Consider the following 20,820-nt stretch of genomic DNA (forward strand, 5'->3'; position numbering starts at 1 on the left):
GTCACAAATCCCACCGTGGTTTTTCCTCTTTGAGGTTTTCCAAGTATAATTTTGTGTGTTATGATTCTCATTTATATGATTGGCTTATAGATTGCTTTACTTCTTTCAATTTTGTATGTACCGGTATACCGGTTGGTGTATGCATATTTTAATAAGGCTAAAATTGATCAATCCGGTATAACACTGATTCACCCCCCCTGTCAGTGTTATTTCATTCCAACATCAATATCGGTGACATGGACGTGGTGCTTGGTATGACTTGGGTACATGCTATTGAGGAGCTTACCCTTAATGTGAAACACATGGAGCTGAGATTTGAAGCTAATGGAAGGAAACATGTTTTCAAAGCAATTACAGATACGAGCTTGCGAATGATCTCTTTCAGGAGAATGAAGAGATTAATTCTCCATGATCAGGTGGAGTGGGCAACAGAATGTAGAATAATGCCTACACAGTTGGAGCAACAGAAGCTTGATTATCCACCAGATATACAGGACTTGTTGTCTAAACACACCAAGGTGTTTAGTGCTATTCCACTAGGTAGACCACCCGACAGGGGTATTGAGCACATCATTGAGCTCGAGGAAGGAGCCAAACCTGTTATGATCACACGCTACAGGCATCCAAAGAAAATGAAGGATGAGATTGAAAAAACTATTAAGGAGTTGTTGGACATGGGTCACATTCGACCAAGTAAATCTCCTTTTGCTTCATCCGTGGTATTGGTTAAGAAAAAAGTGGGTACACTTCGTATGTGCATTGACTACCGGGCTTTGAATAAGAGGACCATCAAGAAGCGATACCCCATCCCACGCATCGATGAGTTGATCGATGAATTGCATGGTGCTTGCTTCTTCTCGAAGATTGACTTAAGGTCTGTATATCATCAGATTCGGGTGAGGGAGTAGGATACAGAGAAAACAACTTTCCGGTGTCACTGTGGTCACTTTGAGTTCTTGGTTATGCCTTTCGGTGTAACCAATGCGCTAGCGACATTCCAGTCCACTATGAACCGGGTATTCCAACACCAGTTGAGGAGATATGTCTTGGTATTTTTTGATGACATCTTGGTGTATAGTAGGTCATGGTAGGAACACTTAGCACATTTAGATATAGTATTGGGAATTTTAGAGAGGGAGTCCTTGTATGCCAAGGAGTGCAAGTGTGTTTGCCCTCTCGGGTAAACGGTTAAATGCAGAACGTAAATGCACAGAACATAATGGAAATATATTAAATAACCAGCCTCTATATTAATTCAACAGTCCATGTACAATAAGTGCTTATAACATTACATCTGACACTACTAACATGATCCTTTCGAAGAAAAGGTACACAATATATAATACCCAAAGGGGTGCGACACAACCGTCGCGACTCCAACTACCTACCCATCGGCTAACTAACTGACCATCGTAACTCGTTATTACCGACGACAACATAAACATAATGATTATTCCCGGCAACATCATCCCCCCCAAGAAAAGAAGTCGACTCCGACGACTTAATACAAAATAGAGATGAACGGCAGGAACTATTGACGCCAGTCGGGCCCGGATCTTATACACTTGCTGCGTCCTCGCTTGAAAACCCTTTTCTGCTACCATCCGATGCCCAAGTGCGGAATTCACCAATATTGCTTCCTTTGCCATCACAGTCCTCCTGTGCTTAATCCAAACTTGTCTGCAAAACACGTTTTTTAGTCTCAGCTTCCACCAACTGCTACTCAATTGATACTATCTCCCTAGCCAATTTGTCCGCGATAGCCACTCGTGCTGCTCTCCCGGCATCCAACTCCTGGGTACGCTGAACTAAGTCTCATGCGACTATTGCCTCCAACTTGGTGGTCAGCTCCTCTTGAGCCCTTTGTGCATCCACCAAGGCAACCTCACGTCCAGCCGAGGCATACTCCGAGTTCCTCAAAGCGTACTAGTCATGCCTGGAGGTGGCCACAATCCGCTGGCACAAATGCTAGGAGACACCTCAAATCCTCCATCAGACTCCCCAAAGGCTAAAAACTGAATTGAATAACTCCCTGGTGTCATACAACTGCGCGGACCTGCAATGCCTTCCCTCAAACTCTGTTTGTTCCCAACCTCCAAATCCGTCTCCCTCTACGGCTTATGGCTTCCCCGCCAATGCTTAGCTGCAGGCTTCTTTCTCACAATACGGACAACCACAACACTTCCCGTGGTCTTCTGTAGCTCAAAATAAATTGGGGGTCTAGGGGCAACGCCCCTCGCGGGGTCTGGGGCAGCGCCCCAGCGGGGTTGAGGGGCAGCGTCCCTCGCGGGGTCCTGGGGCAGCGCCCTAGGTGCGCTCCCTGTCGCAGTACAGGGCGGGGTCGAGGGGTAGCGCCCCCGCCGCCAACACCAATTTACAACCCTTAGAACCATACGAAAGTCCATGGCGCACAACATTTCAGTGATATTTTAAGATGCCAAAAACCCTTCTTTTCCACTCTGAATTTCTAGTGTCCTGGCTTCAAACTCCAGCAAATCATTTTAAATCTAGCCGTCGTCGTTTTTTTTTTTTTTTTAATTTATTGTTGGCACTGTAATGTCCCCGATGGCACCCCGACCATACAACCTCCCTGTACGGTCAACAACAACATTGGCACCTCCGATCGTGCGGCCACCTTCCCGTGCGGCCTACACCCCTCTTACCATACGGACACACCTCCATTGGCACCTCTGATCGTGCGGCCACCTTCCCGTGCGGTTGACACCCTTCTTACTGTACGGTGGACCATGACGACGGAGCCGCTGTGCGGCTGTGTGGGGATTTATGCTGGGTGTGCGGTTGACCTGTGGTGCACTCGACGATGCGGTGGCGGGAACCCCTACCTGTGGTGTACTCGATAATGCGGTGCTTTGCACATTGGTGAGGATGGCAGTCCTTAATTGTGGCATAGAGTCTAGAAGGTCTTTTACCTTTATCGGCACCTCCATCTGCAAGATTTGCCCAATGATGTTATTTTCCGCTTCCGTACGGGATGATGTACTCGCCACCTCGTTGTCCCGTCGTTCGGTCGTCATCTCACGTTCAATATTGGCCTTTGTCTCCCGTAATCTCTCCTTTTCCGTACGGGGGTCGAGATAAGTGGCTTTTTTCGTCTGGGTGCGGGTGATCGCCAGTACTTCTTTCTCACCAGTCTTCTCAGCCTTCTCAATGTTGAGGAGATTAACCCCTGCCTGCAGGCAATTTGCGTCCTCATGGTCGCCTGGCCCACACCAACGGCAGAGGTGCTGAGGGGTGGCTTCCTTCGTGCAATCACGGGCGAAGTGCCCCCACTGATTACAGGCCCTACATTGGATAATTGGTTGGCCCTTGGCGTCATACTAGATATGGCTTCCGTTATTGTTATTGTTGCTATTCCTTCCGCCACCGCGTCTGTTGTCCCGGTATCCTCCAGATGATGCCGTTGTGTTAGTATGTTGGCCGGTACCCGCTGGTGCGGATGTTGTGGCCTGCTCCGTGAACGGCACCTGGTTCATTTCCGTACTTCGGGTTTTCATGTTGTATGGGCACTCCTTGGTGGAGTGTCCCATCACTTGGCAAATCTCGCAAAATGCCTTCTTTTGGCAAGTACCCTTTGTGTGCCCTTCCTCTTTGCACTCAGTGCACCATATGTCCCCTTCGTTCCGACTCGTGCTTCTCATTATTTTGAATTCTTTTCTCATTCGCTCCATGTCTTTCTGGAGCGCTTGCACCCGTTTGCCAGCCTCGTCGTCGCTGCTGCTTTCGTGTGAAGAGTCATCATCCTCGGATGAGGATTTATTACTTTTCTTCTTCTTTGATGTTTTGTGTTCGCTCTCCAGGTCCATCGCCCTATTATAAGCGTCGTCATATGACGTCGGGGGTACAATTTTCATCTTCCTCCGTAGGGAGGATTTCAACCCTTCAACGAACCATCGTTTCTTCAATCCATCTGCGGGTTGGCTTTCCATTTTACCCAAGAGTTCTTTCAGCCTCCGACTATATGCCCGTACTGTCTCCCTGGTACCTTGTTTGGTACTGTATATCTCCGTTACAATTTCATTGTCATCACGGAGCAACCGAAACTCCCCCGTGAATTCCTTTTGTAGATTGGCCCACGTGGCCACTTTTTGCTTGTCCACATCGGAGTACCAATCTATGGCAACTCCTCGTAACGTGGCTGGGAACTGTTGTACCTAGTCATCCTGATCTGTTACTCCGTTGGCGGACCAAATGGTTTCACATGTACGGCAGTGCCGTAAGGGGTCTTCCTTGCCCTCCCCTGTGAACTTTGGCAATTTTTGTTTACTCGCCATCCCACCGTTGGGTCTCGCTCCTCTAATTCCTTATGTGCTTGTACCTGGCGATCCTCCGCCTCCTGCAACTGAACCTCCATTCGTGGGTCCTCCGGAAAAAGTTGTTGACACCAAACCAAACAAATTGCCTCCCGTACGGTACCCTTGTGCTCCCTCGGCACCTTCGGTCGTACCGTCGCCTTTCGTTGTCTCCCTCCGGTTGTCCTCTGAAATGGACAAATTCTTTAGCAAGTCTCTGGTAGCGTCGATCAGGTTTGGACTTCACCTTGTTTGTTCCACCAACTCTTCGCGGCTTCTTACCCTACGGTGGTATTTTGACGAACTGTAGAGTTCTCCTTCGGCACCCTCCGTGACTCCTTCTGGCAGCCCTACAACAGTGTAGATAGTGTAGTTCTCTCCGTCTATCTCTGCCTCCGCAACCTCCGTGACACCTCCTGGGTTCCCTTCGGGCAACCCCTCGGCCGGTCGTCCCTCAGCAAGCTGCCTTAGCCTACGCCTTCGTTCTATCTGCTGTCTGAGATTCAACGCGGTTTGTGCCACTTCCCATTCGTCACTCTGTATCTTTTTATTTTTGTCCTTATTTAGTCTATTGGGCATAAGTCACTTCCATACACAACAAACACACGCCATGTACACAAAAAAACTTTTATTATTTTTATTTTTATTTTGCCTTTCGGCCACAATTTATATCAGCAGTGTGTCGGGATTATTACAAGGTTCAATTTCCTCCTGGCCTGGCGCCATCTCGTTCCGTTTCCCGTCAGCTGTTCTCTTCGTAGCGTTGCAGGATTTGTTGTCGTCGCTCTTCCTGGGCAATCTCCTCCAGGCGGGCCTGTTGTGCCAGCGATGCCTGTGCAAGCAACCGGGGGAGGTGGTTCATCAACCGGTTTACTGCCGGGCTAACCTCCAGTGCTGTCCACACGGCACTTGGTGGGATTTCTGCCTCTGCCGCTTCTCGTCGAACGTATGTCTGAATGGCTACCTGGAGCAAAATTGAAAATTCTCGCGTTGCCGTGTCTTCTCCTGTGTAAAGTTCTGTCCGCGCGTCGTCGGCCTCCGGGTTTACTTCACCAATGGGTAGGCCCATTGTGTCTGTTCGCCATCCATGTCTTCCGTTCCCGAGTTCGTCTAGGCAGCGGTGCCAAATGTTTGCCCTCTCGGGTAAACGGTTAAATGCAGAACGTGAATGCACAGAACATAATGGAAATATATTAAATAACCAGCCTCTATATTAATTCAATAGTCCATGTACAATAAGTGCTTATAACATTACATCTGACACGACTAACATGATCCTTTCGAAGAAAAGGTACACAATATATAATACCCAAAGGGGTGCGACACAACCGTCGCGACTCCAACTACCTACCTGTCGGCTAACTAACTGACCGTCATAACTCATTATTACCGACGACAACATAAACATAATATAACAACATAACATAATGATTATTCCCGGCAACAAAGTGTACATTGGGTCTAACAGAGTTATTATACCTTGGGCATATCATTAGTGTTGAAGGGGTGTGGATGGATCCGGATAAAGTCCGAGCTATTATGGATTGGCCTACTCCAGAGAATCTGACACAACTTAGAGGTTTCATAGGATTGTGTGGTTTTTACAGGCACTTCGTCAAGGGTTTTTCTTAGCAGGCAGCACCATTGACAAACTTGACGAAGAAGGGGGCTTTCGTTTGGACTGATCAGGCACAATAGTGTTTTGAGAAGTTCAAACAGCTGATGACCACATGTCCAGTGTTGGCTGTACCAGATTTCTCTAGACAATTTGAGCTACAGTGTGATGCATCTAGTGAGGGAATTGGTGCAGTTTTGATGCAAGATAAGCACCCCATTGCCTTCGAGAGCAGGAAATTGAGGGGGCCTGATCGGACTTATAGCATTTATGACAAGGAGATGTTGGCCATAATGCATACATTGGCCAAGTTCAGGCAGTACTTGGTAGGGTCCAAATTTAGCATAAAAACATACCATAATAGCTTAAAACATTTCCTTGGGCAGCGAGGTTTGAATGATCGCCAGCAGAAGTGGGTGAGTAAACTGCAGGCATATGACTTTGACATCACTTATGTCAAAGGGAAGACTAATGTGGTTGCTGATGCATTATCTTGTAGGCCTCATTTGAATGCTATGATTGAGATTACAGAGGATTGGAGGCATTTGATTGCAGCAGAGTATGCTAAGGATTCATGGGCCTCTAGTATTATGGATGGTACAGTACAGGATAGAAGGTACTCCATTGTGAATGATCTCATCATTTACAAAGGGAGATTATTTTTGGTACTAGGTTCAGAGATGAAGAAGAGGATTTTGAGAGCTTTACATGATTCTCCCATGGCAGGGCATCCGGGTTATTATAAAACATATAGGCAGATTAGGGAGCGATTTACTTGGAAGGGGCTCAAATCTGATGTTCTACTTTATGTTAGAGAGTGTCTTGTTTGTTAGCAGAACAAACAGGAACATACATATCCAGCGGGGCTTCTCCAACCGCTTCCCATTCCTGATAGGAAGTGGGAGTGTATATCGATGGACTTTATTACTGGACTGCCTAAAGTCCATAGCAGAGATTGCATATATGTAGTTGTTGATCGGTTGATGAAGTTTGCCCATTTCTTTTCGATTTCAGCTACTTATTCAACAGTTCAGGGAGTGGATCTCTTCTTCCAAGAGGTTTTTAGACTTCATCGGTTACCTCAAACTATAGTCAGTGACAGGGACAGCAGATTCATGAGTAATTTTTGGCAGGAGCTGTTCAAACTTAGTGGCACCGAGCTCACTCCTAGTACAAGCTACCACCCACAGACTAATGGTCAGACAGAGAGTGTGAACAAATGGGTGGAAGGTTACCTCCGGAACTACATAGCTGGACAACAACGGGCATGGGTAAAATGGTTACATTTATGTGAGTACTGTTATAACACTACTTACCACATGTCTATTCAAATGACACCATTCATGGCCTTGTATGAGTATGACACGCCCAACTTTTTGGACTTGCTGCTGAGTGACAACAGAGTGCCGAGTGCCAAGGATACTCTTCAGGAGAGTTAGGACACTGTAAGATCACTGAGAGAGAATATACAAAAGGCACAAAACCAACAAAAGTAACACACCGATCAGAAGAGAGTGGAGCGGTCATTTGAGGTAGGAGATATGGTGTACTTGATGCTGCAGCCATACAGGCAGTCCACTCTTAAGAAGAGTGGCTTAGAGAAGCTCAAGTCGAGATACTATAGGCCATTCAGGATTTTTAGGTGTGTTGGAGAGGTGGCCTATGAGCTAGAGCTGCCGGCAGATGCAAAGGTGCATAATGTTTTTCACGTGTCACGCCTCAAAAAGGTGATAGGACACCATGTTGTTCCCTCCACAGTGCTACCTCCTCTTGATGATGAGGGGAAATTGATATTAGTACCTGAGACTATTATTGATTCCAGGGAGCGCAGATTGAGAAATAGGGTCATTAGGGAATATTTGATTAAGTGGAGAGATTTACCGGTTGAGGATGCGACGTGGGAGAGAGAAGATATCTTGCAACATCCTAAGTTGAGATTGCTTGAGGACAAGCAATTTCAGGGAGGGCGGACTGTAATGTCCCCTTCTCCATAACAGACAGATGTAGCAGAGGATTAGCCTATAATGTGGCCCTAGCTAATGAGGATGGTTAGAGGGTCTCTTGAGGATTGTTTCATCTCCAACATTCAAAGATTTATGGATTTGGCCTTCGTTCGATATCATTTGGACCCCGTTTGCCATAATTACTATTTATAGTAAGTTAGAAGTAATAGAGATGGACCCTTTCTATTTTTAGAAAGTGTATTTGGTTACATGGGGAATTATGAGGAGGGACTTTTGCTTCAGACGACATATTAAAATGTTGTGTACTTAGGGAGATATTAATATTTTTGTGGCCAAATTAATATTAGTTCATTAAATGGCTTATTGTAAAGTTATAAATTTACTTTATAATAAAATCACTTAAGTGAGGGTCTAGACGTCATGAGAAGGGGCCAAAATATTTAATTAATTTATGTGTACTCTTCCCTAGGTGGGTAAATTTAATTATTATTGCCAAGTTATAACATTTAATGTTAAATTAAGAGCTTTATGGGAGAAATCGAACTTGTTTGGGAAGCACATATATATTCAAGAAGTTCGAACTTGAGCAGTCATTCTTGGCATTCTACTTGATGAAATTTCATTCTGGAGAGCAGTAGAGACGAGGGTTTCTGAGTTGCAGCAAACAGGGCATTGGAGAACGAACAATCTTCAGTGTTACAGCCTTATGAGTTGGTGAAATACCCACTGAGTTTGGCTTCAGAGGAGTGGCTTCATCCAGGAGCCATTATTGAGCAGATTGGTGTTAAGAAATTCAGGATTTTGATCAGTTTAATTCAGATTTCCATTGGAGAGTTCTTAAGGCAGCAAAAAAGGGGTTTCTAGGTCCCATTTCCAGCTTGTACGATCTGATTTTGGGTGTTCATACTGCTGCAAACAAGGCGTGGAAGCGTAAACAGTTCTATCTCCCGCATAGAAGTTGCAATAATTTTTGGTTTGGACAAGGAAGAGGGTGGCTAGCAGCATTGAAGACTTTGGCACTACATGCATGATCATTACTCATCAATACATGGTGATTTTCACCTCATATCTAGTTGCTTTTTCAGCTGGGAGGCATTAAGTCAAAATCTGATTTCATACTGGTATGCAAGTGTCTATCATTATTCTAGAAACCAATGAAATAAAGTTACAATAACGATTCCTATCTATATTATTGTCTGATCAGTGTAGTTTCAGAATTTCAAAATTTATTTGAAGTTTATGTGCATTGCTTTTTCATTATCATATATCCTCAAAACACACAAAAAAAAAATAACAAAACTCAAAAGAAAACCAAAAACAATCAGCAAACCTCCAGTATTTATTAAAATTTCAGTGGTTGGAAGACAAGGGGTCTTTACAATTACAATAGTTGACTTCTGCCTCATCTTCTTAGTCTTGTTTATATGTGGACAAAACTTAACCCTTGTCTTGTAATGCCCAAGAGATGACAATATACCTTGATGTAGCTCCCTCTAAAATTTTGTTGTAAATATGACAGACATACTCCCTCTTTGTTGCAAATATGATAGACATGCTCTAGTTCCTTTTGAATTTTTCATTTTGTCTTTGTGTATGGCCATCACAAATTGCAGTAGAAGCTTATTGAGATTGGAAGGGCTTTTTGCATAAGTTTTTAAGATGGTGGAAGAGCACTCAAACAGGTTATGTGGTTGTTCTCCTTCATCCACAACACTCCCACACCTTGATGAATCCCCACTTCTAATATTTCTTTCTTTCATTTCATGTTCATTACTGTCATTGTTGTAAACTGAAACTAGAAATGAAAACAAGAAAATAAAAAATTTATTACTCGAAACTTTGAAAAAAAAATTAGAAAATAAATACAAAGGAAAGAATCACTTACCTTTTCTACTAGTTTTGCTAACTCATTGCTCATTGCTCACTTGTGCTGCCTTAGTTATCTCCAGATGCACCTAATTTGGAATGGAAGAGGGAAGCTTCTTTTAGTCATTTAGGGCTGAGTATGGTGTGGTGTGTACATCCCTAGCCATTTCTGGACAGTAGGCCTACTATAGTACTCACATTTTTGGGACATTAGAGCAATTTTTTTTTTGACAAGGGACAGTGGAAGGATGTTCCCAAGGAGTTTGGACGTCCCCATACAGGAGCATGCTAAAAAAGGTCGGGGACGTATCTTTTGGGAACATAGCTGACTTTTAAATGAAGCCAAAGGTAAAGCTGAAACCAGGTGACAATTTTCTCATCTGAACCCTCTTGTAAAACTTTACAAGAATCTTTTTTTCCATTTATCTTTATATAGTGTTCAAAAATCTGAAATTCTGCGATTTAGTTTTCAATCTCATGACCAAGGTGCAAAGTGATTGTGGCTAAAGTTCTCTAACTTGCAAACTACGAAATTTCACTTGTCTTAATTTACACGTTGCTATTTGGCAGGTTAAATTAAGATCATACAAATTGATAGTTTTTCTTTATTTTCTGATAAGCTCCATAGAGGAATTTTGTCAAGGTTAGTTCAAACCAGTGTTACACGACTCAGACTCGACAAGCTAATTTTTGACCAGGACTTGAACTGGGTGCCCAGACTTGGCAAACTGAAAAACCCAAGAAATTCAGAGATTTTTAAGGATTTAAAACTTTTTTCATGCACCCTTTAATAAATAAAACTTAAAGACACAATAACCTCATTAAATAGAAGCTACTTTGATCACATACACGAGTATACATTAATCACATAAGTATAAATACAATTTTAGCTGAACAAAATAACACATTTATATATATAAATATTGTCAAATGTATACAGCTGCATAATAGCACAAACAAGTTGAAATACACCATATAAAGCATTTTGTAAGTAGTTCATTTTTTTGGAAGCTAACATCAACAAGAATTACCCTACAGTGGATGAAAATAACCCATTTAAATTTTTTTTTGTTGTTGCTCAAATCACAATATTCAGAAGACAAGCTCATACACACAAAATTGCTGGTTTAGGATTTTATGTGAAGGATGTGTTTCGATAAAATTAAAATAATGATCAATATCTGGACAGTATATACTATAGAGGAAAGAAATATAATATTGTACCCTTTTCCTGTACAATTTCTTACTTCTTGGTCAACTTTCAGTCATGTTTTACAATAACATTCTAGACTGCTACAGGGATAGAGAATCATGTTATCCCTTTAATGCTAAATGTAAATAGAAATCTAGGCAATAAACAACCCTTTTACTGTACAAAATATTTAAATTCTATAACATCCTTTTAGTGGGGAGAGAGGAAGAATATTATCATTTTTCTACATGGGGGCATTTTTAATTAAACCTTGTGACAATTAAGTTACAAATTGGGAAATGGATTCAGTTTCATGAAATTAAACCATTTACTTAACAATAAGGTGGCATGGGCCAAGGACAATCCATCTCCCTCTAATTTCTTTTAATTTCACTTACTGCAGATTTACAAAAGGATAAGGTACTCATTCTTACAAGTATATCCTGATTATTGGCTACTTAAAGTTGGTTGAAACATGTTTTATAATGAAAGCCTTTACTGGTATTATGCTTGACATAGTCATCATTGAATGAGGCTTTAGACCCTTGCAACCTTCCAGCATGCTGCTTTCATCTATTTGAATTTCAATTAATAAAAGTTATTATGTTTCATATTGAACTTCTTTATGGAGAGCATTTTCATTTATTCATGTTTCATTTTTTTGTGTTTATTTGTCATTGTTGCCTTTCTGTCTTTGGGCAGAGAAGATCCCTGTAAGAGACCTTTTTGGCATCTTCTATGGAGTTGGAAAAAGTATTGCAGGATAATCTTCAACATTCTGCTATTGGTACAATGGACAATCACCTTGTAGAATTCACAGAAGAACTAAGAAGTAAGTTGTGTATGATACCTTTTACTTGCCAAAAAAATTTATACTGACTTGTAGAAGTTAGATATGGGATATAGATAAATTAAAGTATTATTCCTCTTAAAGAATCCACAAAATTATGAGAATTGATGGTGAGGAGTAATAAGGAGAGAGAAAACTCTGAGACAGAGGGTAGTATTTTCTGATAAGGTTAAAGTTTGGGAAATAATCAAAATTTATGGTGCTGATGTAGCTAACTGTATGATAACTAAACTGGACAAGCAGAAGTATGTATAATATACTAGATAAAGCACAACAGTAAGTATGTATAGAAGAGGACAAAATGCTCGAGCCTTGAGAATATTATCTCAGCTGACATGACTAAGATGGAGTAAAAGAGTCTTTCAAGAGAAAATATAAAACAATGACTAGTCAATGCTTCAAAATTTATCACACTATGCTCCTTGATTACACAGTGACATGGATCAGTAGGCCATTCTTAGATTCTTCTCCAGTGAATGAAATGGATCCTGTTATAACTATCTTCAAGAAGAACATCATAAAATGTATGCCACAAAACTCAAAAGATACACACATTCAACTGCATTACATAATGCCTTGTAATTCTGGACACAAATTAAATGACATAAATTCTGGACCATCTAGTAGCAGAAATCACAATTAATCATGGATCGTGCCTGCTGGTGATATGATCTGAATTAGAGCATTGGCAAATTTCCAAGGCCTGTTTGGTCACAAATAAATCAGAGTTTTTCCAGTAAATTGTGATTAAAATGTTTTTTACAATTTGCTTATAAAATACCTGTTTTTTACAATTTGCTTATAAAATACCTGTTTTTTGAGTTTTAAGTCAAAACCTCATTTGAACATTGCAAATTTGGATTTTTCTACAGCAGATTCAGATTTTTTTTTTTTTTTTGCAAATTGCTACCAAGGGGGTAGCTCCCATTGCATTAATCACAAAGAAAACAGATACATGATTTCAGTATTAGAGAGTGAACAATAGGACCCTTATGGCCTCTATGACCTCTTGGTATCTTCCCAGCTGCTTAGGAGGGAACAAATTCCCATTTACACTCATCATATAGTCATAGGCTTCTAGATTATTCCTGCTCAGACCATCTCTCAAAGTCATCACAGTATCATGCATATTCCTGTTTTTCAGAATCTCCTCTATTTTAAAGGCATTGGTGACCAGACCTTTGAAGGCCTCGGACTTGAGCCTCTTCAAGGCCTTCACAGTTGGCTCCTAAAGATGGGAGACAACCATACGCTCGACAACCTTTTCCATTGCCTCATGGTCCCCAGTGGTTTGTACCAGAATGTAGACAAAGCTCTCAAGGAGCTCGACATTATGCACATGGGCACAACCCAAACGTTCTTCCCCTAGAATCTTCTTCACCGCCTCCTCGGCCACATCTCCATCCACAACAAAAATTTCCTTCAACTGTGCCTTAACCGAAGCCTGGTTGCAACTATAGTTGCAGTCGGGAATGATCACAACATCCAACTCCATAGGCGTAGACCTTGCCATAATTCTTTTCAAAATGCATACAAATTCTTTGATTGCATGCTCAACTTTTATAGCCAAAGGCCCTATCTTTGGCAGCTTTTTCCAAAGATTGTCTGTTCAGGCCGATAATCTTGAGACCTTGCAAACCTCCGGATTAGGATTTGCAAGATTATGAAGTGATAGATATAGATCGCCCGGACATCTTGATAATTTCTTGAGTATCCTCTATAATATCAATCCATATGGTGAACCCAATCTAAGGGACGGGCCGTGGGGCCCAGCGGTGTTTCGTAACACCCTCAGCTTTTCTGTTTTTGTAGTTTATTTTAAATAAAAATAAATAAGATGGAAATTTCAAACACATGAAATTGTTTAAATTCCCAATGATGGGTTTGGGCCGACTTTGTTGTTTTATTTTGAAATTAATAAATTTTCCTTGCTCAGCCGACTTTGGGTCCGTAGCTCTAACTCAACACAAGAAGCTTTTTATTGGTGTCCTTCTTTGGTTGGAGTATGCTGGAATTGATGAAGAGACTTGGTGCATGCTGGACTTTTGGGACGAAATCTTCATAAGTCTCCACCAGGTTGGACGCTGAACCTATGCTGGTGTTTACTAATTTCTGGCATCGCAAGAGATTAATTACAGCTCCATAATAATCATTGAATTCACAGGAAGCATTGAAGGGCAAAATCGTGGGGCAAACATCAGAAAGGATAGTGCTGTAATTCTATCCCAGGAAGCCCGCAAATACGAATTGGGGGAGCGAGCAATCTGTCTTTGCCTGTGTCTTCGACAGGGCAAAGTCAGAGTCTGTCCGAAGTTGGGACAGTGACAATCTGGGGGCGATTTGATTTTTAGCGAGGGAAGCCGGACATCGCTTAATTTAAAATCGAATGCCATATAAGCTGTAATTTTGAAACTCCTGATGAATAAATTTGAATGCGACGATTCCTAGTTCTGTGAGTTTCTTCATATGAAATTGTTGTTTGTATAACAATGATTGAGCAATGTGTTATTTTGAATGTATCAGATCTAGTTTTGTGATTTATAAATTTATTCTAGTTTGAGTGCGTTATTGTGAAAATTCTTGAACATTGTCTGTTCAAAGTCAAACTGGTCAGGAATATTTCAGTGGTATCAGAGCTTTAAAACCCTGCCAGCCTGTGAGGCTAATGAATGAGTGATAGAGAACAAAGGTATCTGCAAAGGGAAAAGAGAAAAGAATCTAAGATGGGGGACACAGACAAAGATGCTAGGGCTTTTTCCAGAGATCTGAGGAACTTAATGTCAGTATGACTGAAACCTTGAAGGAGGTGGCCCAGTTATTGAAAAATCTTAAACCCCAACCAACCTTTGACAAGGCCACCCATGACGAAGGGGATAGCCATTCAGGGGAGAAGACGGTGGCAAACAAAGATAGGGTCTCAGTCAACTCCAAATCCTTCAGAGCGAGATTCCTAACCCATGAAGAGGTTAATGATGAACAATTGAATCATGCTAGTGGATTGGAACGCCTCCATGCAGAATACCATGCCCTAAATGATGCAATCAAGAATGACATAACCTTTGCAGAATATTGTGGTCTCAAATCCAAAGGTGGACAACGAAAGAAAGGGTATGAGGATAGAAAGGACATCCAATATCGATTAGGGAAAATTACAATCCCTAGTTTTGATGGGACTGGTGAAACATCAACAAGATCGTGGCTGCAAAAATTGGACACCTATTTCTCCCTGAATCCCATGCTCGAAGAAGAAGCCCTCAAGTTCGCTACATTACACTTGGAAGGAGTAGCCCATGAATGGTGGTATCATGGGATTGTGACACAAGGGCATGATTACATAACTTCCATTGAAGAATTTAGTCAACGATTGGTGGAAAGGTTTGATAGAACAGATCCTGAAATACATTTCACAAACCTCGCTCAACTGAAACAAGATGGAAAGGTAGAGGATTATGTTTCTGAATTCCAAAAACTTGCGGTGATGGTGCCTGATGTGACAGACAGAAGGCTGATTTTACTCTTTGTAGAAGGCCTAGCCGAACCTCTTAAAGGATTGCTTAAGGCTTTGAATCCCACAACCTTCCAAGAGGCTATCACAACAGCCCTCAACCTTGATGATTCGACAACCAAGGACAGTTTCAGTAATAAGAGGACAAGCCCCAATACCATTGAGGGATTTGATGTGAAAGTAGCCAGCGTGTTGACGTGTCTGAAATCGCATTACTACGGTTCCATCCGGCCAACGCAGAATAGAATACTAAGAATCCTATCCTCTCTTGAAATAAGGAAATCCCTAGTGCTGTTTTAATTGATCAATGGGGATTTCCTTATTTCAAGAGAGGATAGGATTCTTAGTATTCTATTCCGCGTTGGCTGGATGGAACCGTAGTAATGCGATTTCAGACACGTCAACAGAATTGGCGCTAGAAGGAGGGCCTACCAAGAGAACAACTTTCTAAACAGTTGGACTTGAGGTCATAATAGTTCATGCTCGTGAGCAATTACCCAGAGCTTTATCGCTAACAAATCCTGAGCAGCTGAAGTTACCTATTTTGGAGAGTAGATATGATGCAGTATGGTATTGCCGCATGAATTTCTGTTCGATCTGCCTCTTGAACAACCTGGACAAGGACTGAATCAATCATACATTGCAGATCAGTTACGAACACTTGCTTGGAAATCAAAAATAAATTATCCCCATTTCAGACAAGTAAGTCACACTATTGCTAAGGAAGAGGAAAAGGGTTGGCAAATAGAGACTGTGATCAAGGAGAATCTAGACAGACAAAGGATTTCTGCCCTTCACAAGCAAGTTCTTAAAGAGATCCGACAATTTTCTTTCCAGTCCGCTAACATGGTAAGAGATGGGTCAGCCCATCACTCCTCCTGAACCAAGAAGAGACCCCGAACCAGTGATACAGCCAGACTTGAGCTTCAACGACGGACAAGAGAACATCATCACTGAGTTATATAGCTTGGCCTGGTCTGTGAAAAGAAATTATCCCGACAGGTCTCAAATTTGCTTTGTCCTCGAGGAAGAAGAAGAGATTGCTAACCGCATCAACGCACAAAATCCAGCTCTTGAAACTGCTCCCGCACTGCATCAACATAATTGGAATTAGGAGCTCACGCTGGAACGAATTGGATGCTTCTCTTTGAAGAGATTCGAAAGAGTCCTAGAGTCCATCCCAGAATGGGAAAGATTCGTTGGATTTCACTTCTATAGGCGTAAAAGTTACTGCAGGGTTGCAAACCCCGGTGAGCCCAGTTCGTCAGACCAGCAGTTTGCTGTCCTAGAAAGCACGGTTTTCACGACCCCAGCTGTTACAACTCCAGTTCCCCCTTTGGTTCCATTAGTTTAGCCACGAATGGCGCACAATCAACCTGCCCCAAATGGTGCAACCTGGTTGGTAGACAACCCGTCACCAATAATTTTCGCAAATTACCATGATATGCCCAAAAGCCCGGATAGATTCTGTTCTATTTTTCATGTGAATGATTTAAACAGAACAGCAGAAGAGCATATCAAAATATTTGAAGATGCGTTACGTAACAGACAGATTGAGTATGCAGACGTTGCATGTAGACTTTTCCCTTACTCTTTGGGAGAAGACGCATTTTACTGGTTTATCCACTTGCCAGTATCATCTATTGATTCTTGGGAAAAGCTGAAGACAGCTTTTACAGGAAAGTATGGTATTCCCACAACCCCCACCAAGCTGTACAGACTGTTCGTGGAAGTCAAGAGACAGGGACATGAGCCAATTAGTTCCTTTAACAACAGATTCCACAAGGCTTTTACCTGATTGCAAGACCCATATATAGTAAGTGATGCTTCGGCAAGGGAAATTTATTATTCGGCTTTGGACTATCTGACAACAATGTTTGTCCGATAGTCCCAACCTGCACTGACTACACTAACAGAAGCATATGCTAAGGCTATGGAGATCAGTAAGGGATTAGGCCAAAATATCACGGGACCATTGCTGAAATTGGGACCTCCCGCAATGCCCAACCAAATTCAAGAGATCAGTCAGGCCTTGGCTCACCAAACGCCTATCATGAACCCGATCCCACAATTGGCATATCAGCCCCCGCAACCTGCAAATCAGCTGGTGCTCCATCCCAGACCACCTATATCTCAAATCCCTCCTAAACAACCCGTATATCTGCAAAATACTGCAGTATCTTCTAGAACTCAGGAGGAGAAAGATGAGATGCGGGAGTTGACTAATCAAATGAAGAAGCTCTCCTCTGAAGTCACTTATCTACGAAACCAGAATAATCAGTTGCAGAATAACCAGAGGAATTAGCAACAAGGTCAGCACCAGAATCAATATCAAAACCAAGTATATCAGAGGCCTACTAGAACATGGAATACCCACCTAACAATGGAAGAATCCCCACTCCCCTAGATAACCCACCAGCACCAGAAAGCAGGCCGATAGATAGGGTATTTTTGGCAGAGGCCGCTCTATCCAATTGGTGCAGGTTACATAATACCAACCAACACTCAGAGCTGCAATGTGATGAATTTCAGGTGGCAGCTAATATATTCCAGCGGGAGGTTGAGAACACAATATCTCAACAAGCGCTTCCCCCCACCGGATTTGAGATAGTTCCATCGCCAAGGTATGATACAACCCTTGTTCTGGAAACCTATATTCCCCCCTTTTTCTTCCCTAATCAGGACGAAAATGAAGTGGCAGACCCAAACCAACCCGTAGATGTAAATGCTTTTCAGCAGTACCAACGCGGCAACCGGGGGTATTATAACAATAATAATCAGAACATCAATAGTGGCCCCTATACTACTTCCATGCCTCCAAAGGATATTCAAGTCCCCCCTGATTAGAATGCTAATAATAACCCAAGTTATCCGAAGGCGCCACAGCAGTATGCAAGCCAAGGTCAGCCACAAAAGACATAAGCTTCCCCAAAAGCACCTATTTTTCCAAAGCAACCGATTGCTGCCACAAATTAGGGCCCAAGTACTAAACCGTCTAGCAATGCAGAAATTATTAGGCTAGGTTAGTTGGTGGCAGATGAATTCAGGAAGGTCAAAATCAGTTTGTCCCTTGCTGAGCTAATGAGGGTTTCTGAGGTTAGGGATATGGTCTTGGGCAGCCTTAGGGAGCCCTCACCTGTTCAATCCAAAGGAACCGATGAGAACTCGGGACAAAGAGTGCCACCAGAACAACCCCAGAAGGTCAGTAATGAAGTAAGAGGACTGACAAATCCTAGGGGTGCAACAGTGAATTACGTTGCACAACCAAAATTCTCAAGTGATCAGCGCATGGAGTACGTGCACGGGGAAGAGCTCAGGATATTTCAATAATGAACAACGATACACTCCCATCAGAATCCACTATCAATTTGTTCATTGAAAAGCTAGAACCCCCACCTTTCTTACTATCGCTTAGAATCTTTGGTAAGAATCTTCATAATTGTCTCATAGATTTAGGGGCTTCAACTAATTTTATGCCTTTATCCGTATGTACTGCTTTAGGCCTAACCCCCACCAAGACTAACCGAAAAGTGACCTAATTAGATAAGTTTGAACTTTGAAGTAACTGTGGTGGGTGAGCTAAATAATATCCATATGCAGTTGACAACAAATCCGCGCATCCAGATGTACATTGATATCCAAGTGGTGGACATTCCAGAAGCATATGGTATGTTGCTCAGTCGAGACTGGACCCGCATCCTTAACGGCTCGCTGCATTCAAGCTTCACCCATATGTGGCTGCCATGGAGAGGTGTAGCAAACCAAATCTGCATTGAGTCTAAACCCAGGCTTAAATTGATGATTATCGAGTATAACCAAACCAATGAGACCCTGTTTCTAGAATCTGATATGGGCACTTACAGGGTTGACATAGGCTCAACGAATGAAGTTTTGTCGGTGCAATGCTCGAATCTAGTTCAGAATCTGGAAGGAATTGTAGAAAATTATGATAAGGTGATACCATCATCAGAAGAAAACGAGCTATTCAGCAGTTTCAGAAACTTTTTCTGCAGATACGTAGAACAAATACAACGTTTAGACTGCCAAAGTTCTATTAGGGACTTGCTTCTATCCGATTGGTGCAGAGTCCACAATGCCGCCCATTCTGAAGTAACATGTTTGTTATGTAGGGTAGCATTAAACCAGGTATGTAAGAGACACTCGGAGGTGTTAGAATCCCATACTCTTAGCTGAGAGGATACCGCTTCGCCCGAAGTTCCTGAAAAGAAGGCCCCCAAGCAAGAAAAGAATGAAATAATGAGACCGGAGATCCCGACTGGTACGGTTACCAACCCAAATCAGACTTGGACATTAAGGTTCGATGGTTCGAAATCCAAGCGAGGAGCTGGAGTAGGAATAGAATTGATAAGTCTTGCCGGTGAAACTTATTTGGCCGCCTACAGACTACAGTTTCATTGCACTAACAATATAGCGGAGTATGAATCTTTGGTTCATGGCTTGTTGCTAACCATTAAAAAGGGAGCTCAGATCCTACATTGTTTTGGGAATTCAGAGGTAGTAGTCCAACAAGTTAGAAGGCAGGACACATGTCATGATAAAAGACTCAGTGTCTATCGCAACCGTGTGTGGGATATAATCGAGAGTTTTGATGCTTTCAACATCAAAGCCATCTTTCGATCGCAAAATTAGGTTGTTGATTCATTGGCACAGGCCGCAAGTTCGTTAGAACCCCTGTCCATGCAAAGTTTAAAGAAATTCACAGTTGAGTTGACATTAGTCCCATCCATTCCGGACAATGTCACTAATTTCCAAGTGTTCGATGATGACAGGCACATCATCGACTTCATCACAAGCTCCGATGTGTTTGCAGCACAAATTATTGATGAGGAGGAACCTCAGGAAGCTGAGATCGACATCGAAGGGGTCTTGAAACTCAAGACAAACACTATTCCTAGAGGTATGTTGCAACTGGAAAGGATCTTCGACTGGGACCAGCTCAAGTCCCGCAAGGAAGGTACTTCCGAAGGAGGTGCCTGTGATAAGATTAACATTGGCACAAAAGAAAATCAGAAGAATGTGTTGATTGGGAAGGTATGTACATCTCAGGAAAGGGATGGAATCCTCAAGAACATGAGGGAATTCCTAGATATCATCGCTTGGGGGTATGAGGATCTTAAGACTTATGATACTTCAGTAATAATTCATACTATACCCCTAAGGCCAGATTCAAAACCTTTCAGGTAGAGACAGCGACCAGTAAATGCCCTCCTAGAGCCTTTGATCTATCAAGAGGTTAAAAAGTTGCTGGCTGCTCGTATTATTTTTCCAGTTCGACATTCTACCTGGGTGGCTAACCTAGTTCCCGTAAGGAAAAAGAGTGGTGAAATCAGATTGTGTGTAGACTTCCGCAACTTGAACAGAGCATCAGAAAAGGACAACTACCCGCTACCTTCGCTAGATGAGGTCTTGCAGATGGTCAATGGATCCTAGATGATGTCTTTTCTATATGGATATTCAGGGTACAACCAGGTAATGGTTGAGTATGAGGACCGGCTGA

General features: G+C 42.4%; 1 protein-coding gene across 4 annotated transcripts in view; it reads left to right on the forward strand.

Moving 5' to 3' along the window:
- LOC131067798 (probable NAD kinase 1) overlaps positions 1 to 20,820 on the forward strand; it is a 223,324-nt gene that overhangs the window by 17,691 nt on the left and 184,813 nt on the right. For 2 of the 4 annotated variants that reach the window (XM_058002956.2, XM_058002955.2), the window contains exon 3: positions 11,650 to 11,779. In XM_058002956.2, coding sequence (XP_057858939.2) covers positions 11,686 to 11,779 — 94 coding nt within the window. In that variant the 5' untranslated portion in view covers positions 11,650 to 11,685. Of the gene's footprint in view, positions 1 to 10,081; positions 10,104 to 11,649; positions 11,780 to 20,820 lie in introns of those variants that run through there. The other 2 variants (XM_058002957.2, XM_058002958.2) reach the window with 2 other exon arrangements.

The sequence above is a fragment of the Cryptomeria japonica genome, chromosome 3 (assembly GCF_030272615.1).
Source record: "Cryptomeria japonica chromosome 3, Sugi_1.0, whole genome shotgun sequence".
NCBI lineage: Eukaryota > Viridiplantae > Streptophyta > Pinopsida > Cupressales > Cupressaceae > Cryptomeria > Cryptomeria japonica.